Source organism: Paroedura picta, chromosome 2 (genome assembly GCF_049243985.1).
Source record: "Paroedura picta isolate Pp20150507F chromosome 2, Ppicta_v3.0, whole genome shotgun sequence".
Classification (NCBI taxonomy): Eukaryota; Metazoa; Chordata; class Lepidosauria; order Squamata; family Gekkonidae; genus Paroedura; species Paroedura picta.
In genome coordinates, this window is record NC_135370.1 from 105,758,414 (window position 1) to 105,783,898 (window position 25,485).

The 25,485-nt window shown below is 42.7% G+C and overlaps 1 protein-coding gene across 1 annotated transcript in view; it reads left to right on the forward strand.

The window, feature by feature from the left end:
• Nucleotides 1-25,485, forward strand: part of LGR4 (leucine rich repeat containing G protein-coupled receptor 4) — a 119,817-nt gene that overhangs the window by 28,445 nt on the left and 65,887 nt on the right. Inside the window, exon 2 of the mRNA XM_077321980.1 lies at nt 16,639-16,710. Within this exon, the coding sequence (XP_077178095.1) occupies nt 16,639-16,710 (72 nt within the window). The remainder of the gene's footprint in view (nt 1-16,638; nt 16,711-25,485) is intronic.

The following is a 25,485-nucleotide window of genomic DNA, read 5'->3' on the forward strand; positions in this document are numbered from 1 at the left end:
AATCACATTCAGTGGGGATGGCAGGGACTGAATCGACCTGGGATTGGAATAAAAGTTCCATGTAGACTACACTCTGGAGGGGAATGCAAGGATGTTTCCCCCCTAGAAATTCAGTGATGATTAATTTTAACAATGCAAATAATTTCACTTTGCCCTTAAAATATAAGGGGGGGAAGCCACTAGTGTAGCAGTCGGCAAGCTACTTCTGTTTTTTGAGGGACGTATTAAAAACAAACACACACACATGAGCTTACAGGTCATCCTGGTCAGGGTCCTTGTCGCTTTGCCCTCCTTAGGTGCCCTTACTCCGCTCCACTAGGAGCGGGTTAAAGATGGTTAGAGCTTTACATGTAAAGTGGATAAAAAACATGTCTATGTGCAGATGGGGAGGCATTTTGTACAAAAACGAGTCCCTGTTTCTGTTAACATGTAATCTTAACAAGGCTGTGATTGGTTAATAGCACACATACTAATTCCAAATAAATTCTATCATAGAACAGTTGTTAGAAGTTATTGATGGTGACTTGATTGACATGAATAGGTGTACATTGGAACTGGTTACCTTGTCCCAAAACGACCACAGGCATTGCAGTGGAAAGCAAAGCAGAATGGCATGACATATGACTGAAAATAATTTGAAAAGTGGTAAAACGTTTGCTTGCTTTTGTAGAAACAAACCTTTTTCCTTTATCAGTGAGATTCAAGGTAGATAGCAAAAGAGAGAAATAATAAGCATAAGTTATCTAGAAAGCAGAAAAACTGTCTAAGTCATGACAAACCATAATGCAAAAAGGGAATTAATAAGGTATATGGTATTGCAAAAAAAAGTAATACGTACAATTGGTGTAGACTGCAATCCTATCCTTATCCATTGTTGTTCCTCTATATATTTCTGAAACAGCCTAGGGGGTGGGCTATCCAAGTTGGAATAGGGCCACCTTAAGCTGCCTGGCCAGGGGAGGGGACCCATTCAGGACCCGGTCTTAGGAACGGGCTTTGAAGCTAGTTCCATTATAAAAGTGATGTCCTGAATTGATCAATTCTACTACAGTTCTAATTCTCTTCCTGAACATTTCTGTTTTGCACATCCGGTGAAACAGAAGGTGATGGCTGTAATCTTATGAGCACAAGTGGTGGCAGTGAGTTGGGCCAGTTGCTTGAGTTCTTACCTGTATGTATCTTAGTTGGCTCTGTAGGTTACCCCACATCAAATGGCGACCTGAAGTTGTCCCAAAACCACCAGATTGCAGAGGCTTATTCCTCTCTGGAAGAAGTGGCAGCTTCTGAGTGCAAACACATCCCTGCTGTACTATCTTCCCTCCCCCAAACTGACCATCCTAGGGACTGCCCCCTGTCTCTAGGAATTCTCAAACCTGAGCTGGCAACCAGCCTATTCACCAGCAAATCAGATATTCAAGGAATCAATACTTGTTGGTGGACATTCCTGTAAAGTTGCAGTTGACGTACAGTGACCCCCACCCATAGGGTTTCAAAGCAAGAAATGAATATAAATGATTTGCCATAGCTTGTCTCTGTCTCTCATCTAAGTATTAACCAGGGCCAACCCTGCTTAGCTTCCAGATCAGGCTTAAGGTTTTGGTTATCACCTTTAAGGCCACACGTGGTCTGGGCCCAGTATACCTGAGGGATCACCTCTCTGCCTACACCTCCCAAAGCTTTGCACTGTACCACCTCCAACCTTCTGGTGGTCCCTGGCCCCAAGGAAGCCTGCTTGATCTCAACCAGGGCCAGAGCTTTCTTCATCCTGGCCCCCACCTGGTGGGACAAGCACCCAGAGGAGATCAGGGCCCTGATGGAACTTGAACAGTTCCGCAGGGCCTGCAAAAGGGAGCTCCGCCGCTTGGCATTTGGTTGAGGTAGACCAGAACCACCACTTCCCATTGGCCCCCAAGCCTCCCTCCTATGACGACTAGTACAAATCTGCCCAACCCACTGGGCCTCAGTATGAGTTGAGCAGTTTCTACTGTTTGCAGTTGCCACCGTTCATTAATGTTATTGTTGTTATCACCTTGTTATTACTATAAATAGAGTTACCTGTGTCGTTTCTTGTTTCATGTAAACCACCCTGAGCCTTCGGGGAGGGCAGTATATGAATACAATAAATAAATATGATTAGATCAGGCTAGCCTGCCCATCCATATCAGGACAATCAGACTTCTTTTGTTTTGAACAGTAGTAGTTATTAAAACCCAATAAATCACACAATAAAAATTTGCACTCCCTGTACTACAACCTCAAAGCATGGCTTCAGCTCAGTTTCTGAAAGCTGCCAACCCTCCCTGCCCCCCCCCCCTAACCTTGTAGCTCTTGCTGACACTTGGGATTCAAATTAGATGTGTCTACAAGAAAAAGGCTTTTTGGCATTCTATGTCAAATAAAGTCACACAACGGCATTGGGTGTTGAAAACCAAGGTAACTTACTTACTCTAAAAGTGAATCTATGAAAGTCTTGGGGGCTTCTCTTGAACCTGTTAGTTCAGAACAGTGACTTTTTTGGTATATTTTCCCCATAAACCACTGTTAAAATTATAGTATATTCCTAATACTGAATTCAGGTGTTCTAGTTAAGCCTCTTGTGGCGCAGAGTGGTAAGGCAGCAGAAATCCTGTCTGAAGCTGTCTGTCCATGAGGCTGGGAGTTCAATCCCAGCAGCCAGCTCCAGGTTGACTCAGCCTTCCATCCTTCTGAGGTCGGTAAAATGAGTACCCAGCTTGCTGGGGGGTAAATGGTAATGACTGGGGAAGGCACTGGCAAACCACCCCATATTGAGTCTGCCATGAAAATGCTAGAGGGCATCACCCCAAGGGTCAGACATGACTCAGTGCTTGCACAGGGGATACCTACCTTTTATCTTTAGTTAAGCTAAATTGTATGCTTAGCAGTTTATCAAGCTACATATTTTAAGCTGTTTCACTGATATGTATTAGACTGCTCCAGTTTGGAAGTACATGAAATACAAAGCAGATTTTAATATTGCTGAACTTGTTTCTCTACAGATATTTTAAAAATAAGTTCCACTGTTTAAAATAAAGCTGAATATTATTTTATCTTGGGCTATCTAGGCCGGGTTCTTTCTCAGTAAAATGAAGAAATGCCACAATGTGAACAGAGAGCTGGCTGTTGCCAGTAGCCAACCAGTATATGAAACTCAAGAGCCCACTGCAGTTGCATGGGGAAAAATAAAGTATGCCTGTTGGGCACCGTAGTGCTTTAACTGGGGGGGGGGAGGGTATTTAGGCACTGATTTATTGCATTACTGGAGGCCAGTGGTTGGAATACAAAACAACAAGACAATTCCAATGGATAGTAATGCCACAGACAGAAACTCTTCTGGACCTGAATATTGCTGGGTCCTGTAGAATATGCTTGTCTTGCTGTCTGCGTGATCATTTCAAGACCTGTTGTTCTCTCTCTGTGCTTTCAAGTTTTTTGACTGCTTACTGTATTTCAAGTATATGCCATCATTTCTGCTGCTGGGGCAAGGGCATGACAATTTCTAAATATAATCTGAGCATCTGACAATGTCTAATCTTACAAAGACACTTCCAAGTTGTGAGGTTTTACTCTAAAACACTGCAGGGTAGGTTCTCTGTAGATGCTTTCTCATGTCTTATGAGACAGCCAGCTTGGTGTAGTTGTTAGGAGCGCAGACTTCTAATCTGGCGAGTTGGGTTTGATTCTACACTCCCCCACATGCAACCAGCTGGATAACCTTGGGCTCTCCACAGCGCTGATAAAGCTGTTCTGACCGAGCAGTAAGATCAGGGCTCTCTCAGCCTCACCCACCTCACAGGGTGTCTGTTTTGGGGAGAGGAATTGGAAGGTGACTGTAAGCCGTTTTGAGACTCCTTCGAGTAGAGAAAAGCGGCTTGCTGTGTAAGGGAAGAGACAATTCTGGCACATGGCATATAAGAACCTCCTCCTCTTTCTCTTCCTGTTCTTCCGGTAATCATGAGAAGTTACTCTGGCCATATGTTCAGAAATACTTTGTTACTACCCTATCCCTGACTCTTTCTGCAGTCAAGTAAAATTCTAATTTAACATTCTTAAAGTCCTAGGGAATAACAAATATTTTACACAAAAAGCTGTCTCTTATGGAGTAGATCCAAATGCAAGCCTTGTTTGTGCTGTGGTTTGTGAATCTTCAAAAACTGTGATTCCCCACCCACCCACCCCCTTGCTTGGAAGGCAATTTTCAGTTATCTAATGAGGAACCTTGGGATTGGAGTCTTCTATTAATCCCCCCTACTACTACCTGCCTCCTCTCCAGCTCATCCCCTCTCCCCTCCTTATTTTTTTTAAAAGCGTATATAGCTTGGCCAGTTTCTCTTGCAGGACAAGGGGGTCATGGTAGCTATCCTTGTAGAGATCACAACCCCAGACCCTACAAGTATGGGGACCTGAGGCCACCAGCTGAAGCCATTGGAACTGAAAACCAAAGGGCTCGTAGGGGCCTCAGCAGAGCCCATCAGTGAAACCAGGGGTTCCCTGGGCATCCCCAGAGTCCCTGGAGCAAAGGAGAAGCCTGATGGAGGCTCTGCTCTGATGGCTGCCCGATTGGCTGCTCTGTACACAAGACTTGTGATGATCATGATCCATCATGTGACTTTGCTGGATGATGGATTAAGTTCACCTGTAAATAACCATAGGACTTTGGCCCTGGTGCCAGCTGTATATAATTACACTTCATACATAGTCCCAGTCTTGCCTGGCAATTTTGGTATCAGCAGCTTTGCTAGAGCTTGCTATAGCCTGCCTTGGTTCCTGCACGTCTTTATTAACACCCTACCCCCCCCCCCCATTTGCTTGATTAACCTGGAAAAGTGTAAAATGGTGAATCTCTTGATTTTTAAATTCTTTTTACAAAGGCATAGATCTTCTTTTAGTAATGTCTTCATGACCATAATGGGTAGATGGCAGATTGTTTGAAACAATAGTGCTTAACCCCTTGGTGTCTTAATGGCCTCATAATCAGTAAGTCACATCCTTACAAATATTTTCCACTCCAGTGTGGACTTATTTGGGGTTTTGGAGAATGAGGGAGCAGGATGCTGTTTCCAAATTAACATGTACTGCAAACTAAGGATCTTTCCATGCCCAGTTCCCTATTTATATCTCTTCCCACTACCTCTTTAATATTATAGTTCACAGAGTACAGACAGGAATGCTTAATGCAATGTACCACTACACACTACAAATGGAATTTCATGTGTTTTGGCGGTGTTGGTGAAAATCTATAGGACAGCTTGGTGAGAGGCACCAGTAATAGGTGGTTGTAGAGAATGACAGGCACCGTTTAGAGGGCTGTCTTGGTGATAAATGCCAGCCCTATGATGCAGCATAGATGGTGAGTAGTGCTTCATGCTAGACTTAGAAACTATTGAAGTAAGTTGTTTGACAATGTGACTGTGACACTTATTGACAATTTACCACCAGTTAATTTTATTTAAAAAACGTTTTACAAAAAGCTTTATGTCTATGATGAAGTACCACAGGCCATTTGCCTTTTGTCTCACTGCCCATTCATGAACCCAGCATAGTCAAAACTTTTTGAAGTCCTGTTTTAAGGAAGCAATAGTTGGTGCTTGCAATAGCAAGACAGGCTGAGCAGTGCCACAATGACCGTTTATGCACTGGGCACTTTACTGCCCCAGCTCTCGTGCAGGAACACAAATAGGGGGCAGATGAGGTGCACTGGGCCAAATGCTCCCCTGTGTGGGTGCAGGAAGAGGTGGGGCCACCTGCCACGACTAAAACTCCAGCCTGCAACCCAGCATGAAACCTCCAGTGCATAAACGGTCAATAAGCTATCAAAGCCAAAGAGCATCTTGACTCTTTGTCCCCCATCAAGGTTACGTTTCTGGCTTGCTCTGCTTATATACTCTGTCTAGTCATGAAAGATGAAACACTGGAGAAGGAAGATGGTTGGACTCAGGACTACACTGTATAAGTAAAACTAAAATAATTTTAGATACTATGTGTGCTTTTCTAAACATATGGCTCTTCCTGTTCTGCGGAGCCTTCTGGAACATAGTCAGTCTTGGTAGTACCTTTTCAATCAAGTTAACTTTAGAACTAGGGCAACTAAGAATGTACTTTAGTTTGTTTAATCAATTATGTAATTCTTTACTATGTAAAGCAGTGTGTTATAATCCTTTCTTGTCTTATTTCCCCAAAGAATGAATCTGAGACAGTTCTTGTTCACTAGCTCATACTTTTTCATTTATTATGTGCTTCATTCTTTTTCACTGACCCAAAAATATGTGGCAGATGCTGATTTGGGGCTCTAGAACTAGATTCTCCATAACATGCATTCAGAGGGGTCATTTTGTCTGCTCTTTCATGCTGGCTCAAAATGACAGGTCCTCCGAGTGAATGGAGGCTGCTTTTTCTATGCTGCCCAAATGACTGCAGCTTGTTAGGTAGGTGGTTCTAGTTGGTTTGAATTTCTGCATCTTTTATTGGCTGATTTTCACAATAGTTATTGTTGTTTCTAGTGATGGATAAGACTAGTTGCCTTGGCTACTGTTGCTCTAGAGAAATCTTTAGTGCAAGGCTGATTTAATTTTGAGACTGAGCCTTATCACTTTGCTGTAGGTCAGTGGTCCCCAACCTTTTTATCACCGGGGACCACTCAACGCCGGGGACCACTCACCGCCTTTTGCTGAGGCCCGGTGGCGGGGGTAGTTTACTCCTCTACTCTCAACCACTGCCCTAACGCTCTCTGATCGCTATGGTAATGTTTAAACATTCCTTCAAAATAAGATACAGAAACGCTACAACAATGAACATAAGGAACATTTTATTTTCATGGAAATTTTAACTCATGACAATGACAAATCAATGGGAACGCTGAGCTTGTTTCTCTGCAACGAGATAGTCCCATCTGGGAGTGATGGTAGACAGTGACACCCGAAGTGTTGTAAAGGGCCGGGGGGATGAAGTAAAGGGCCGGCGGGGGGGGGGGTAGAAGGCGTCCTTCGGGGCCCACCTCCAATTAGTCGAAGGACCACATGTGGTCCGCAGCCCACTGGTTGGGGATCGCTACTCTAGGGTTGAATATACAGTTAAATAAAGTTTAATAAAAGTAACAAAGTTCCCCCTCCCTCCAGTGTATGTCATTCAGAAAAGCAGTTATTTAAAAGTAACTGTTAAGTTCTTCTTGGATGTGTGTTTATTTCTTGGGAAGCTATGTTACCATAAAATACTGCCTAGGCTTGCTGTCAAACTTAATTTGGGTTGGTGGGGATTGCATAGGTCAGATGGCTAAAATCAAGTCAATACTTTTAGAGGTCTGTATTTCCTTCAGATGAGATGGTAATTTTCTTCTGTATAGCATAGTACCAAATGAAGCATAGTACGACATTAGTAGTACTGGATTCATGTAGACTAGAATGTTATTGATCTCTCTTAACCCCTCATAGCTGAATGGTCAGTAGAACTAATCTGTTGTTGCTCTGAAGTGATAGGATAAAGCAGAGTTGCCAAACTTAAATTTGCCTGAGGTTGCCAACCTCCAGCTGGTGACTAGAAATCTCCTTAACACCAGAAAATGGCCATTTTGGAAGGTGGACTTTATGGTGTTATACCCCACCTTCTGCCCTCCACAGGTTCCACCACCCAGGTCTCTAGATATTTCCCAGACCAGAGCTGGCAACCCTAAATTAGCTGGAGGAACAAGTTTTGTATCAGCTTGCCAAAAGACTAGATCAATATGTATATGTGTGTGTGTGTGTGTGTGTGTATATACACACACACACACAGAATTTTTCTTATTTTCCAAAGCTAAAGAAAAAACAGAACCAATAGTATACATTGTTAATACAGAGAAAGATAGGTTATGCTCTTCATTTGATACACTTAATTCCCCGTTTCAGTCCCCTTTTAGTTTATTTTCTTAAGTAATTCAGATAAGGGCCCCATTGTTCTTGAAATGCCTCTTCTGTTTTTCCATTAACTATCAGTGTCAGCTTGGCCATCTTAGCAAAGTCCGCTAGTTTGTTCAACCAGTCTTCTATCGAAGGTAGTTCTTACGTTTTCCATTTCTTGGCCAGTACTAGTCTTGCTGCCGTCGTCGCATAGAAGAATAAACTTTGGGTATGAGCTGGGAGGCACTGCAGAAGTATACTTAGTAACATAATTCAGCTTTCATAGGAAATCTAAGACCCCACATTTTCTGCACAATGGTGTGTATTTTTGCCCAGAACTTATAAACTTTTTCCACCACATATGAAAAAAGAACCTAGTTTATCACCACATTTCCAGCATTTGTTATCATGATTTTTAACAATTTTGGCAATCACTTTTGGTGTCACATACCACCTGTAAAACATTTTATACCAGTTTTCTTTAAGTATTTGACTATTAGTATACTTAGGTATTCTAGACCAGTGGTCCCCAACCTTTTAGAGGCTGGGGACCGGCAGGGCGCGGCCGAAATCACACGTGTGCGGCACTTTCGCGCATGCGCGCATGCGTGAAAGTGCCGTACATGCGCGATTTCGGTTGCTCATGGTGCATGTGCGCATACGCGGCCTAGCCGCGCATGCACAATGCACGGGCGCGGCCCTGATTCCCTCCCCCCCTCCTGCAGTAAGAAACTTCCTGGGAAGTTTTTTACTGCAGGGGGGGCGGGGAGAGGGAGCCGCGGCCCGGCGCCAATGCCTTCGCGGCCTGGCACCGGGCCACAGCCCGCGGGTTGGGGACTACTGTTCTAGACCAAGCTAGTTCCCATTGTTCCATTGTCACATTTATCTCAATATTTTGCATCCATTTAATCATACATGGCTTAACCCGTTCCATTTCCGTCTCATACCTTAATAACAGTTTGTATATTTGGCCCTGCAAGTGAGGCTTATCTTGGATTACCAAGTTTTCAAATTCTGGTATTGGAGCCTCTGGATTTAACGGTTGCTGAAACTCTGCTTTAAATCTAGATAATAATTGGTTGTACTCTAACCATTGAATTTCTACTCCTTCTTTCTTTATTGTTTGCATATCCTTAAACTTGCCGGTTTTTAATATTAAGTCTTTGTACTGGAGACAAGTCAGTCTTTTCTGTTGAGCTTTGCCAAAATATGCTTCAATTGGCGATTTCAGTATTGATGGTGTCTTATTGTATCTTGACCATACATTCAAAAGTCCACTAATCCAGGTATTTGATATTGCTTTTTGTTTTTGTTTTCCTGCTGGCCATAGTCTTTCATGGAAGCTGTTACCTATGGCTTTTCTTTTAAATACCAGTTCTCTGGATTGCGGTTCCCGTATCCAGTCCACTATATATGTAAGTGCTGCTGCATCTTTGTATAATTTTAGATTAGGAACACCTTGACCTCCTCTCTCCTTCACATCTTGAAGTATTTTAAAAGCAACTCTTGGCCTTTTTCCACTCCAGATAAATTTATTAATCACTGATTGCCATTTTCTCAGCATTTTCTCCTGGATCTCTATTGGTAACATTTGGAATAAAAAGTTAAAGTTAGGCAACAAGTTCATCTTAACCGTGGCCATTCGAGCTGACTTAGATCAATATATTTTCATTAGAAAATGTCAACGATGCTTGAAACTGTTCTTTCAGCTCGTAGTCATTTATTCTAAACTAGGGGCAAAGCCCGTTGTATCCAAGAATACGAGTGCTAGAGCTTCCTGAAATGCATTTTCCTCACCAGTAACCTTTACAACTCCCACACATCTTATATTGTAAGTCAACTGATTTTCTGTCCTACAAATCTAAATTTCCCTGTGTGACCTGGTTCTGTGATTCAATATTCACAGTAAAATTTGTTTTCTTCTGAATTTTTGATGTGCTTATAGCTCCCCATCCCATTATGGATCTGTTACCTGTATCTGACTTAATTTTACATTTGTATATATAGTTTCCTTTGTATCTAAAATTTGTAATATAAATGGCCTGTTGGTTCTGTAGTGTTCTTTGACATATTGGTTTTTGACAATGACTTTCTTAAAATTAGTGCAAAAGACATTTCTGTTCCATTAACAAAAGCTGCATTCTGGTCTAGACTGAACTGGCTCCTGTGTGAGAGACAGACCAAAAGTACTATGAGGTTTTAAAAAGTCACTGCTTAAGTTGCATATGTGAAACAACTTTCCATGGAGATTTGCATATAAAATCTTGTTCCAACAATATTATTTTGTGAAGTCATAGAGGAAAAAATAAAATGTGGCTTTCAGGTATACTTACTATTTTATGATTAACGAGGGACCTCTGTATTTCACCTTATGAATGCATACATATTAATTTAAACACTGAGAGTGTATGAATTTAAAGAAGGGATCTGGCTTGGTTGAATGAAAGCATACAGTCACAGTAAATTGAGAAATGCAAGAAGTGGAGTGATTCATTTGCAGTCAATGCACATTTCTTATGCCTAACGTTTTATGCTTATCTATGCAAGAAAGACCACCTTGTCATTGGCAGAAGTTCCTATATCTGCGTTTTATGTACAGTATAAACATACTAATGAATGATACAAGTTAGTGAACCAGTTCATTTGGTTCTTTATTTTAGGCCTAAGGCTGGCAGTTGCCCACATGTCCTTGAGTTGACCTGACTTTGTACAATGACAGCACTGCTATCATGCTGAATGGTACTCATTTTGGCATGAGGCAGAATCGTTAGTCATGTAATGTCACCAATCTATGTAACCCCTCTTGTGAAGTAAATGTCTAGTTGACATTGGACACATTTTATTGGAGGTGGAGGAAAACAGAGGGGGAGGGTAGAAAGAGGAAGAAGTCAAAGTCAGTCCGGAGGAGACAAGACACCAGCAGTTCTGAGGAGCTCTCTGAGAGGTCAACTGGGAGTGTTGAAGGAAAGTGTGTGAACACAAAAGCTTACACCTTGAACAAAACTTGATTGATGTTAAAGATGTTACTAGACTTAAAACTTTGTAAAGCTATTATTTATCATACATTGGTCAAATAAATTCCTGGTGGAGGGGGATACAGAGAACAAAACCAGCATATAAAACAGGACAACTTCTATCATGCAGCTTTAATGTCTGCATATGTGGAATTGCACACACAATGTACATAGGCTCCTATTAATGTTCTTGGATGTTCTGAATCATTTATCAAAATTATCTTCTACCAACAAGTTTCCTCAGCAAAGGCACCCAAGGATAGCAAGTATTGTAAACTGCATTCCTCATTCTTACCTTGAATTGTACCACTTGTAATCTTTCTGCTATTGACAATTGATGCCCTTGAAGGAGGCTATAAAAATCAAAGTGCTAAGCTGATAGTGGCTTTCTTTGAAACTGAATAGTGTACTCATTCTTAGGAAAATAAATAATTGTAAATACTAGACAGAATGAAACATGTTCCTCCATGGACTCTTCATAAATTGCAAGCTGGACTGCTTTCATACTGGACAATTTCCATATTTCAACCAACTTGTATGTGTCTCTTCCCCTCCCCCCATTTCTACATTGTTATTCTGTATTCATGCACAAATCATGAACAGCCCATTCCTTCTTCAAAAACAAACATATAACAAATTGCTTTATTATAAACCAGTAAACAAAGGTGCTTCCCTGTCATGATGCCACTGCATTTTGTTGATGAACTACTTTGTACATGTTGGGGAAACCCTACCCCCCCACACACCTGACTTCATTAGCACTACCAGAATTAAAAAAAAAAAAACAGGGTAAGAAAAGTACAATGTCCTAGTATTGTGTCAGCAGTGCAAAGACCCTGCTCTGACCCTCTGTGAAATCTGTTGGCATGTCTTCTACCTGCCTTCTTTCATGACTTAGAATCATAGAGTTGGATGGGGCCTCCATGGTCATCTAATCCAGCCCACACACAATGCAGGAAACTCACAACTACCTGCCCACCTACAGTGACCCCAGTTCCATACTCAGGTGATGCCCCTCCAACCCAGCATCCCTGGCCAGTCTGGCCTGGAGGAAATTTGCCTCCCGAACCCAAAGTGGTGTTCAGCATTGCTGTAATCCTTGATGCCTCCCTAATGATGGAGGTGCAGGTTTTAAAGGTAGCTCAACTGGCATTCTTGCACTTTGCTAAGTGAAGCTACTAGTGCTCTACCTACCTTTATCTAGACGACCTAGCCACTGTGATCCATATGACTAAGTGACAACTTGGGTGGCAGCGGTCCTGTTCCCCCTCCCACGCAGTGAAAGTCAGGACTGGCCCCCTCTAACTTCTGGGGCACAGCTGCTGGCTGGGTGATCACCCTCTCCCTGACCATGGTCTCAGGCCCCCCATCCTTTCCTCCAACTCGCTCACCATTAGACATCAGTGCAGTAGAGCAGACTGGCACTTTTTCCATGTGGAAAAAGTTGGAGGATGTGGCCAGGGGCGGGACAGCCTATCTGATTGGCTGATGGTTGTATGGACAGCCAATCAGGCATGCAATGAGTCCCAACTCCTTGGTGGCATGGGGGGCGTGGGGGGCTGTGATGTGAAAGATCGCCACCTGTCGGCCTGCCTGTGGGTCTCCAAGCTGCGTGCTTGGCCAGCTGCGTGGCCTGGGCAGGTGCTGGCCTGCCATGCCATGGCTGGCCAGCTGGCAGCTGGGAGCTGGGGGGGGGAGGCGAGCCTAGCTGCTGTGGGGAGGGGGGCTTGAGGTGGCTGCAAAGCCAGCCATCCCCACCTTCATATATTTTGTTGTTGTTAGGTGCGAAGTCGTGTCTGACCGATCGAGACCCCATGGACAATGATCCTCCAGGCCTTCCTGTCCTCTACCATTCCCCGGAGTCCATTTAAGTTTGCACCTAATGCTTCAGTGACTCCATCCAGCCACCTCATTCTCTGTTGTCCCCTTCTTCTTTTGCCCTTGATTGCTCCCAGCATTAGGCTCTTCTCCAGGGAGTCCTTCCTTCTCATAAGGTGGCCAAAGTATTTGAGTTTCATCTTCAGGATCTGGCCTTCTAAGGAGCAGTCAGGGCTGATCTCCTCTAGGACTGATCGGTTTGTTCGCCTTGCAGTCCAAGGGACTCGCAAGAGTCTTCTCCAGCACCAGAGTTCAAAAGCCTCAGTTCTTTTATGCTCGGCCTTCCTTATGGTCCAATGTTCGCAGCCATACATTGCAACTGGGAATATCATAGCCTTGACTAGACGCACTTTTGTTGGCAGGGTGATGTCTTTGCTTTTTAGGATACTGTCTAGATTTGCCATAGCTTTCCTCCCCAGGAGCAAGCGTCTTTTAATTTCTTTGTTGCAGTTTCCATCTGCAGTGATCTTGGAGCCCAGGAAAATAAAACCTGTCACTATCTCCATTTCTTCCCCATCTATTTGCCAGGAATTGAGAGGGCCGGATGCCATGATCTTTGTTTTCTTGATGTTGAGTTTCAAGCCAACTTTTGCACTCTCCTCCTTCACCCGTATCAACAGGCTCTTTAGTTCCTCTTCACTTTCTGCCATTAGAGTGGTATCATCTGCATATCTGAGGTTGTTGATATTTCTCCCTGCAATCTTGATCCCAATTTGTGACTTCTCTAATCCCGCCTTTCTCATGATGTGCTCCGCATACAAGTTAAATAGGCAAGGTGACAGTATACAGCCTTGCGGAACTCCTTTCTCAGTTTTGAACCAATCAGTGATTCCATGTTCTGTTATCACTGTTGGCAATTTGATCTCTAGTTCCTCTGCCTCTTCGAAATCCTGCCTGTACTTCTGGAAGGTCTCGGTCCACATATTGCTGGAGCCTAGCTTGTAAAATTTTGAGCATAACTTTGCTAGCATGTGAAATGAGTGCAATACCTTCTCATTTATTTATATATATATATATATATATATATATATATATATATATATATATATATATATATATATATATATATATATATATATATATATATATATATATATTTATATTTATATTTATATTTATATTTATATTTATATATATATATATTTATATTTATATTTATATATATATATATATATATATATTTATATATATATATATTTATATTTATATTTATATTTATATTTATATTTATATTTATATTTATATTTATATTTATATTTATATTTATATTTATAAATAGACAGTCCTCAGAATGGTGCATTTGCATTGCAGGATTTCTGCTGAAGTGCTATCTCCTCAGTTTCTCTTTTTGGGGTATGGTGTCTGCAAGGGGCCAGTCACCTACAGAAATTAGCATAACAGATCAGAATCACCCATATCCTTAGCCAGCAAACATAGTTACAATATTCTGGATCATAAGTTTCTCCATAACTGCTCTAAAGATGCCATCTGTTAAATAATTTATAAGGGACATATTCCGCAAGTTGTGCTTATTACCTGCTGCAAACTGAGAAGAAACAAATTGCTCTACATACCTATCATGTAAGCACTTGTCTGCATTTGTTCATGGACTGAAACAGAAATCTCCTTAAAATTCTTAGCTTGAGGACTTTTTATAGGTTTTGCAGAAAACTATGACTGTGGTAGAGCTGAGGCATGTTCCTGCTGTTCTTGTCAGCTGTCCCAGAACCCTTACTTGCCTTTAAAAAAACCTGATGTCAAGTCTCAATGCATTCCTTTATATACTGGTGTGTGGGTGGGGAGGCTGTCAGTGTGCTATCAATGCTGGGTGGTCGCACTTAAAGCAAGTAGAAATACAAGAACATTACAAGCACTACAATACAAGTAGAGTGTGAAGTACCTATGTGACTGAGAACACATTTTTCAAGACTGCCATCCAAGATGTTACAGCTTTGTGAGAGGACAGAGCAGCCATATAGTTCACCTTCCTGTGGACTTTTTTTTTTGGTAGTTTGCCACTATATTCAAATTGCCAAACTATCCATTATGTTTACTGAACAAACAGAACTTCCAAAGTGGTAACAAACCTCAACAAGAACAATCTAATCAGAGTCCAGTAGCATCTTTAAGACCAACAAAGATTTATTCAAGACGTGAGCTTTTGAGTGCAAGCACTCTTCCTCAGACTATGAACTACCATCACTACCACTGTCATGATGGTCAGTTCTTAGACTGAGGAAGAGTGCTTGCACTCGAAAGCTCATGCCTTGAATAAGTCTTTGTTGGTCTTAAAGGTGCTACTGGATTCTGATTTTGTTGTGCTACTTCATACCAATGTGGCTACCCATTTGAATCTATCCTTATGGAAGAACAACCTAGTTTGACAGTTGGGATGAAATGGCAAATGGCAGTTGAGTGAAAATCAGGAAGTCATTAATGTTGTGGGCAGGGGAGATCCCATGATGAAATCTGAAGCTTCTTCTGGGCTTGTTGACATGCTGGCAAGCAGTAGTTTGCTGTTGCATCTGAAAGTGGAGCATTATACATTTTTACTAATTGCTTAACTATACATTGTACAATTGACTTGTACTTTCTGCATGTTAAAATTGTCTTTGCCAGAGGTGATACAGGCAAAAAAGCTTAAAATTAAAGAACTTATCCCAGGCTGTGTAGGTTCTTAACTTATTTTGTCCATGCATATAGAATTTGAGAAACTGACTATACCTTGATTATGCTCTAAATCAGTAATTCCCAAAGTGGGTGCTACCGCCCCCTGGTGGGTGCTGCAGCGATCCAGGGGGCGGTGATGGGCCACAGGTGCATTTGGGGGCGATGAATAACTTAAAATTAAAAAAATAATAATTTCCAGGGGGCTGAGTAATATTTTTTCTGGAAAGGGAGCGGTAGGCCAGATAAGTTTGGGAACCACTGCTCTAAATTGTCATTCTCAAAGCAGACAACGCAAATTAAATCACACAATGTCACTTTATTTTTGCTCTTGACTAAATAAAATTGATTTCTATTATTGGGTCTGGACGTTTAAGGTGATAGTAATTCTTTGAAGAAAATCCAGTGTAACTTCTTGAGGACTGCATTGTCTTGTTCAGGGTAGTGCCAATCCCAGGCTTCCCAAATCAGATGATTCAGGTCAGGTGTGTAAAACTTATGCCCCAGTGGCTGGAAACGGCCCATCCAGGGCTCTTATCTGGCCCACAAGCAACTGCCATAAGGGAGGGAAGGTAGGAGGCTGCTCATGTGAGCAGGCATACACTCTGAAGTGTGTGTGTTTAAAGATGTCAAGAAACAGGAAGGAAATTGCTAGGTAGCAGAGCTATGAGGCTGGGATAAAATAGTGTGGTTGGAATGACGGCAGAAGCAGAGAAAGAGGTGACAGGGTGTCTTTCCCCCTCCCCCCTCTTCCAGCTGGTGCTCAGTGAGGGTGATCCAGATTCCTTTGCTAAATCCTCAAAGGCTGGAAACTCAGATTTTTCTAAGGTGGTGATCTTGCTGGCAGAGGGTGTTGGTTTAATTTATATCACAAATAGTTTCTTGTGCACTTCTGTTTATTCTGCACATCTGGTATGCTTTCAGCCCCATCTTTTTGCTGCTATAGATATTCTAGCAGTACTTTTGATGACTTACATATGTATATGGCAGACTTGGTTTTTATGATGAACAAGCTTTCCCCTTGAGACCATTTTTTCTTTATGATGGGTCTACCTTTTAATGCATACACCATGGTTGACATGTAAACCTACTAGATGACTACTTAGGGTTTTCTTCTACTCATATAGAGCAAAACTCCTTGATCAGCATATTTGATCACACTTCTGTGTGTTTTTCCCCACTCTCTCTAGGGATATCAGTATGAACAATATCACAAGGTTACCAGAGGATGCGTTCAGGAATTTCCCTTACCTTGAAGAGCTGTGAGTATTAATTTAACCTGTCTTTTCCATAAACAGAATGAGTGGAGATGGCTAAATGTGCATGTAAAAATAGGTGTGAGAATAAACTGCAAACAAAGGAGGCATTGCACCCAATAGTGGTAAAAATATTCTGGTATGTGCTTCCAAGCCACAGTATCACATACATGGGGCTTTTAAAAATAGAAATTATTTTAATTATGTGATGACATAGTCTAATTACAATTGTTATCCAAAGGTAATATGGGGACTCTTCTATTACAACTGGTTTGAATAAAGCTACCAGTGACTGATTATGCGTGTTCTATAAAATGCGGCTGTTAACTGTGTTCCCCCTGCCTAAATTGGAGCAGATATAATTTGAAGAGTGAGGAGGGGAAAGAGGTATCAGAATGCGTTTCAAAATAAATTGAAGGTTTGTGGGACAGGTTTGTGCAGGTATTTCCTCATTCATGTGGCAATTAGTATAAAGCTTTTCTGATGGATCTGATTTTCTCACAAACATATGAAGCTCTGCTAGGCACTGATTCTTCAGGGTCGCAGATGGGCACCTTTCACATCACCTAATCCTTTTAAATGCCAGTACTGGGGACTGAACCTGAAACGTGCTGCATGAAAGGTCAAACTACATGTCACCTGTGACATGACTTGGGTCAGTTTCCTCAACACAATGGTGTTCTTTTTGCAAACAAATGGACATAGGGGAGCTATAAAGCTTTTCTGATATGGCTGATCTTCTCACAAACTAATGAAGCTGCTACATATAGAATGAGATGATCATTGCATCAGAGCTAAGTCTCTTCTGCTAGGCAGTGATTCTTCAGGGTTGCAGATGGACATCTTTCACATCATCTGATCCTTTTAAATGCTAATACTGGGGACTGAATCTGAGACCTGCATGAAAGATCAAACTACATGTTACCTGTGACACAACTTGGGTCAGTTTCCTCAACCCAATGGTGTGCTTTTCTGTAAACATTGGGGAGCTAATGTTTTTAGCCATGACAGGGCCCAGTTTGGCTTCTGAACATAACACAGACAGTCCCCAACCTGAATAGCCCTGTCAAAGCCTGATCCTGTCAGATCTCGAGCCAACTGGCCGGGAATGGTGGGAGATAGATAGATTAGATTAGATTAGATTAGATTAGATTAGATTAGATTAGATTAGATAGATAGATAGATAGATAGATAGATAGATAGATAGATAGATAGATAGATAGATAGATAGATAGATAGATAGATAGATAGATAGATAGATAGATAGATAGATAGATAGATAGATAGATAGAAAGATAGAAAGATAGAAAGATAGAAAGATAGATAGATAGAAAGATAGATAGATAGAAAGATAGATAGAAAGTTAGTTAGTTAGTTAGTTAGTTAGTTAGTTAGTTAGTTAGTTAGTTAGTTAGTTAGTTAGTTAGTTAGTTAGTTAGTTCTGGAAGCTAAGAAGGGTTGGCCCTTGCTAGCACTAGGAACGGCCATCTCCAAGGAATACCAGAGTCATGACATGGAGGCAAGCAATGGCAAACCAGAACATCTCTTACCTGGCAGCTAGACAATCTTAGGGTCATCTAGTTCGGTGGTCCCCAACCACCGGGCCGTGAAGGCCCTGGCACCTGGCCGCGGCTCCCTCTCCCTGCTCCCCCCAGTAAGAAACTTTCCAGGCTGCAAGCAAATCGGCCACAAAAGTGGCTGATTAGCTTGCGGCCCGGCAAGCTTCTTTTTGTGGGGAGGGGGGAGAGGGAAGCAGGACCACGTATGCGCGTTTGCGCCATGCGCGGCTGCAAACACACATGCGCGGCACTCCCACGCATGAGCGGCCAGGCCATGCATACACGTTTGTGGCCGCGCATGCGCTGCGTGCGTGGCCGGGCGATCGCCCTCTCTGCCGCTGCCGGTCCGCAGCCTTGAGAAGGTTGCGGACCACTGATCTAGTTTGTCCCCAAACAACAGCCTCCTCTTGTTCATCAAATGCATCCTGATAATGTAATAAATAGCAACATGGCGGTAAAAATAATCCCATCCTAAACGGTGCACCCATCTGGGGGGGGGGCAGTGATGCAATAACTGGTTGCCACCAGAGATGACAAAAAATTGGTAGCGGGTGTCCTCCTTGGGGGGGAGGCACCAGATCTATACCCTGAGAAACTGACTTCATCCATAAACCTGGCGGAACAGCTTCGTCTTGCAAGCCTAGCAGAATGCTGAAAACTCCAGCAGGGCCCGTAGCTCTTCCGGAAGCTCATTCTATCAGGTGGGGGCCAGGACCGAAAAGGCCTCGGCCCTGGTCGAGGCCGGATGGGCTTCTCTGGGGCTGGGAATGACCAACAGATTGGTATCTGCAGAGCACAAAGACCCCGGGGGGCCATAAAACAAGCAGCCCCACAGATACGTGGGTCCCAGACCACAAAGGGCCTTAAAGGTCAAAACCAAAAACTTGAAACTGATCCGGGCTGCAACTGGCAACCAGTGCAGCAGCCTCAGTACAGGCTAGATATAGGCCCTCCGAGATGTACCTGTGAGGACCCTAGCAGCTGCACTTTGCACCAGCTGTAATTTCCGGGTCAGGGGCGAGGGCAGGCCAGTGTAGAGCGATTTAACTTCCTGTGTCGGTGATGTCAGCATGTTGCTAGGAATGCTCTGTCCTTTGGGCAAAAAACTCTATGGTTTTCTATCCTGGGTCACTTCAAGTTTAAACTAGAAATGACGCAGGTGCACTGGCACAACACTGTACATCAGATCTTTCCTCCTCCCTGATTCTTTCACTGGTTGCTGAGGCGCCAGCAAACATCAAGGAGAATTGCTGGGAGGCCCATACTGTATCAGTAGGCCTGACATCCCTACTGCAGCACACATTTATAAGAAAGAGGTTGTGAATTATAAACTGGAAGAGAAGAAGGAGAGTTCAAATGGCTTACCATCACATAAATGTATATTATTGGATTAGGACGCATTGACTTCTTTTTTATCGTTCTTTGTATGTCATCTACAGCTTTTCCTTATTTCTCTGAAACCAGCTGTATGAGTTTTATTGAAATGTTTTCCAGGGACTCCATCCTTGCTCCTGGGACAGCTGCTCTAGTTAATGACATAAATTTGCTGACTGATGTCCTTTTAAGGTGACATAGCATTAGAAGTCCTATATTTTTTTTAAAATCTGATTTCTGGTGCTTAGAAATTGAATGCTTGGCTCAGAAGCAGAGCAAGAAAATCTAATGGTCATTTTAGGCAAGTCTGTGGTAAAATCCAGTACAAATGCTGTTTCTGAGTAACTAGAATTTGGAGGAGCAAGGAGAGTGAAACTGTCTTTTCCCTTGTTGCCTCAGTCATCATTGCTTCCAAAGTAAATTTTGTACAACAGCTTGGAAGACTGGAGTGTCTTTGTGTGTGTATGTGTTGAGGGGTGATGAGATAACATAAGTAGTGACAATGTGTTTTAAATATTTGCTTAGGTAAAAGGTAGGTAGAATAAGCTAGTGGCTATATACAGGTGGTAGCAAATAAAAATTAAGTATGTTAAAACAATGCAAAAAATAGCACTTTGGTGTCAGTATTTTAAATCTGGTGTGTCACTGCTCCTGGTTAAATGTTAGAACTTCAAGGTAACATCTCACACAGACTAAATCTGACACATCAGGTATTTAATAAAAGGAGTGGCAACACCTAATAACTCTCTTATTCTCTTATGACAACATTGAGTTTTTTTAAAGTGTGTGCAGTCACATCCCACAATAGCAGATTCCAGGACACCTCCCCGAGTCTCATTCCATGGTGTAACTTTCTCACCTTGTGCACATCTGGCAGATCTTGTATCATGCACAACTTTGGTAGGGTATAGTGCCACTTAATATTTTTATGTATTTACTAGCCGTAAAGCTTGTTGCACACAGGGATGCAGCGAGCACTAGAGCCCCCCTCCAGGTTGGTGCTGCCCCTGCTGGTGCCCGTGCTGTCCCAACAGATGTTTGCTGTTGTGAGCTGGGCTCCCTCTGTCTTGGTGGAAGGGGGGCCGGCAGGGGTCTCTGCCGTTCTGCTGCCCTCCTTGGTGGCAAGCCCCACAATAGGCGGCAGGCTGGGCCCGCATATTGCAACTGTGTGCACTGCCGCTGCAGGGCTGCGTCCTCCAGAGGTGGCAGCTTCGTCACCCTCTGTGGCCAGCATGTGTGTGGGTGTGAGGACGGGCAAACCACACACGGCTGGGGGGGGGGCAGTACTCTAGGCTTTGCTGGGCACCTGGATTGACGCGTATTCCAGGCCCAGACAGACCTGGACAGGCTCCACCCTGGAGCCTGTTTCTCTATTTACTATAAATCCATTCTGCCAGCAGCAGCACTTTTCTTCCAGCAGAAGGCTGATGCATTGGAAGAAGGCTCTTGGTGCTGGAGAAAAGCACAGCTGCTGGCAGAATGGATCTGTGGGATCTATCCCTGTGCCTGGTCACTTTCCGTATCACTGTTAACAACAGTGCGACACTGTATACTCATTAAAAATGTGGGACCCCCTAGTTTAATCATTTTTACCAAGGAATATCAAGGTTGTGACATGGAGGCAGGCAATGACAGAAAAATTCCTTGGAAATCCCACTGGGGGTTGCCATAAACCAGCTGTGACTTGATGGCAAAAACAAAACAACCCCCCCCCCCAAACTTAGAATCATAGAATCATAGAATCATAGAGTTGGAAGGGGCCATCTAGTCCAACCCCCTGCTCAACGCAGGATTAGCCCTAAGCATCCTAAAGCACTTTCCTATGCCTATCTCACAAATGGCAATTACAATGCTCTTAACGAAAAAGCCTAATTTTCATAAATATTGCTTTTAAAACTTAAACATACTTTTTAAGCTCAAATAGCTATATAAACCGATGAGTCTGATCTACTTTTTGTGATATTTTACTTTGAAATTTGCATTGTTTTTCTACGGCGCTTAAACATGTCACTATATGTGGTGATGACCTTATTAAAACTTGCTGTTAGGATGAAATAGATTGGGTCCAGACAGCTTTTTCTCTAAATCAGGCTTTCTCAAGAGGGTTTCATGAAACTCTGTGGTTTCTTGATAGCCCTGGAAGGGTTTCCTTAATGGGTGGCAGTTAATATATTAAAAATAATATTTTAAATGTGTTAAACATTTATTGTGATATGACCATATTGTCACGTTGACCCCCCCCCCCATGGCCATTGATATACCTGGAGGGAGTGGGAAGGGGAGAAGCCCCAGGTGGAGGTGTACACAGCTATGCTTCCCAATCACACCACTTCTGGGGTTTCTTGAAGCCTGAAGAATTAATGTTTCAGGGGTTTCTCAACAGTAAAAATGTTGAAAAAGGCTGCTTTAACTGGACAAAATTGTCAGAGTCTTTTAGTAACAATAGATTGAATTGTTTTTGACTTAACAAATTAGAGTCCATAGCCTTAAATCTTTTACAGTGCTTTAAAATAGCTAAATATACCTATGCCCTAATAGAAGAGAGACCTACTTCAATCCTTATCAAAGCAGCTGGAGCATCGGAATGCGCCTTAAGAAATACTTTATACTGTTTCCAAAGAAACAATAATATCCTCATCCCATCTCCAAATTTCTACCTCATAAAGGAGGTGAGGGATGAACTTGCTTATAAATGAAGAAGAAAAAGAGTTGGTTCTTATATGATGCTTTTCCCTACCCGAAGGAGTCTCAAAGCGGCTTACAGTCACTTTCCCTTTCCTCTCTCCACAACAGACACCCTGTGGGGTGGGTGAGGCTGAGAGAGCCCTGATATCACTGCTCGGTCAGAACAGTTTTATCAGTGCCGTGATGAGCCCAAGGTCACCCAGCTGGTTGCATGTGGGGGAGCGCAGAATCGGACCTGGCATGGCAGATTAGACGTCCGCACTCCTAACCACTACACCAAACTGGCACTACACCAAGCTGGCTGGGCAGGCTTGTAGTCACAGATGATACAACTCCTAGCATCTGACAGGTTACAATTAACATCAGTACCTACTGTCAAGAGTCTGAACATGACTCTGGATCCTTTATTAATAATGGAGACCATCCTGGCATTTTTCCATCTGCGTCAGGCAAGACAGCTTGCACAATACCACTCCCAACTGGACCTAGCCAGTGTGATCCACACGATGGTCACCTCTAAACTAGAGTTTTGCAACTCGCTCTATTCAGAACTGCCCTTGAGATTGCTCTAGAAATTCCAGCTGGCTCAAAATGCAGTTGTGCGAGTCCTGACAGTCATCTGCACTGGTTCCAGATTGGTGACCGAATCATGTTCTAGTGCTAGTTCTAACCTTTAAAGCCCCTAATGGTCTGGGACCAGTATATCTGTGGGACCATCTTTTCCCTTATAACCCCCAAGAGCATTGAGATCTTCATAACAACACATGCTCAGGGACCCTGGCCAGAAGAGGTGAAGTTGGCCTCAACCAGGGCCTTTTTGGCTCTGGCCCCAGCCTGGTAGAATGAGCTCCCAAATCAGGGCCCTGTGGGCCCTAAATCAACCGTGCAGGGACTGCAAGATGGAGCTATTCTGCCAGGCTTATGGTCGAGGCCAAAATTAACATTCATCATAGTAGCTGAGCTCACTGCTAGGGGAAGAAGAAGAAATGGAAGATCTGCTCTGGCCAAACCTTCCCCATTTTGAGGCATGACTGGCAAAAATGAGAATGTTTTAAGTTTGTATATATTTTTAAGGTTGTAACCTGCCCTGAGCACTGGAAGGGCAGGATAAAAATAGAATTTTATGACTCTTATTTTTGATATTACTATGTACCTAATTGGTTCAATAACCTCCTTAGGCTGGTTTTGGTCTGAGAATAAAGGACCATGTCATCTGTATTTAACAAAATTTTTGTTGGCCTAGCGATGGTGGAACAAGTGGTGGCCCTGCTAATTAAAAAAAATATATTTATATATGGATTAAACAACTTTGGAGCCCTCCCAGAGTTGGAGAAAAAGTTTTAATACTTTGCATTCCCATACTTTTACAGTATCCATCATTAATTAGTACATGCACAGTTGCTAAATATTTAGAATGGTATTAAGTTGCTTAGATACAAGATCCATTGTTAGGATTCTGCTCTGATAGATCAATAGAACTCTCACTCTGGTGTCAGCAGTGGCATCAGAACATTACTTCGAAAATCATTCGCATGGGAATTGCCCTTGGATGGGCACATCTTTTACCTTAAGTTGGTAACAGCTACAATATGAAGGAACAGTGATTAGTCTCCCTAGAACCTAATGGACTGCTTTGTGTTACTGCTGCTGGATTCCATGAAGCACGTAGTGTACGTGCCGTCTCTGCTTGTTCACAATGGTGCCTTCTGGGTAGGGATATGCGCCTCGGCTGCCTCAGAGATCAGTGGAGCTGCGAAGATCTCTGAGGCAGGACAGAGGGGGCCAGCACCATGGCGCAGCGATCAGGGGTGGTGCTGGTGGTGGTGCACCAGCCGGTGGCCACACGCAGGCACAGAGGCTCTGCGCCTGTGTGCAGCCACCTGCTGGCATGTCACTATGGGCGCTGCCCCTGCTCTCCGCGCCACTTCAGAGATCTCCGCAGCTCCATTAATCTCCAAGGTGGCTTAGCCGAGCTGAGGTGCACATTCCTACTTCTGGGTGAATGTTGGCAACTTTAGGCCAGAATACATGCTGGTTATGATTCCGCTTAACAACTATAGAAAACAGTGACAATTAATATTCTTATAACTATTGATCTAACAGGATATAATCCCATAGTTTCTACAAGGCTAGCTTTTCTCAGGTATCGTCTCTCAGGACTCTCACTTACTAGTCAGGATTTTATTAGAGATCTAGTTGTTCCAACTCTGATCTTTACCAGTATCAGTATGCAGCTCAGGAAGTAGAAATATGTGCCTGTTTTTTGCCTAGGATACCTGCTTCCTTCCCTTACCTTGTAACTTATATACCTACAATAAAAATATTTTGAGTTCCTGGGATTCATACTTTTCCATGTAAGTAATGAACCAATAAAACCAAAGTAGGTGGGAGTGTAATCTTTGTGCAATGTCCATAAATTTTGGGATGTGTCATAAACAGAACCCTTAGCCATTATGTACTTCATTGCACAAGACACAAACTATCATATTGCAAAGTGTAATGGAAAGGAGGGGGAAAATTAACAGCTTTAGTCTCCTCATGGCTTCTAAGAAATCCAGAACAGTAATGTATTGCTCACATTTCTTCTTTGAGCTGTTTGAGCTTGATATTACCGCAGTTCTATTTCTTTAAACCTGTTAATAGGCTAACATATGTCTACTCTTTTTGGTACAAAATAAAGAATTTAAGATGTGTTGCCTCTAGTTCCAGAAGTATAGCTCATGTGAACACTTGGATGAAAAGAGATGCATACTGTTTTATGTACTGAGGAAATCAAAAAGCACACCAAATATACCCAGTAAGCAGTAGCTCTCCAGCATGGGAATTGGGAAGGAAGAATCTGAAATCTCTAGAAGCACATAAACTAACTATTCATCATCGCCAACCTCCTCAGTCCAAACTGTATCTGATTTTTTTAAATGCTCCACCCAAGAACAAGAGCCTCAAGGAAAGTTGTTGTAATGTTCATTTATAGAGAAGGTTTTGTTGAGCCTGAACCATTATCTGCATAATACATAAAAGACTGGTAAATCACAACATTCTCATCTAGCCTCAGAACCGGAGCAACTGGCAGTGGGTAGATGCTTCAGGACACTGCAGTGCAGACTTGCATGGGTGCAAGTTACAAAGCCTGCCAAGAATTTACAAAACTCAAAACACTGAA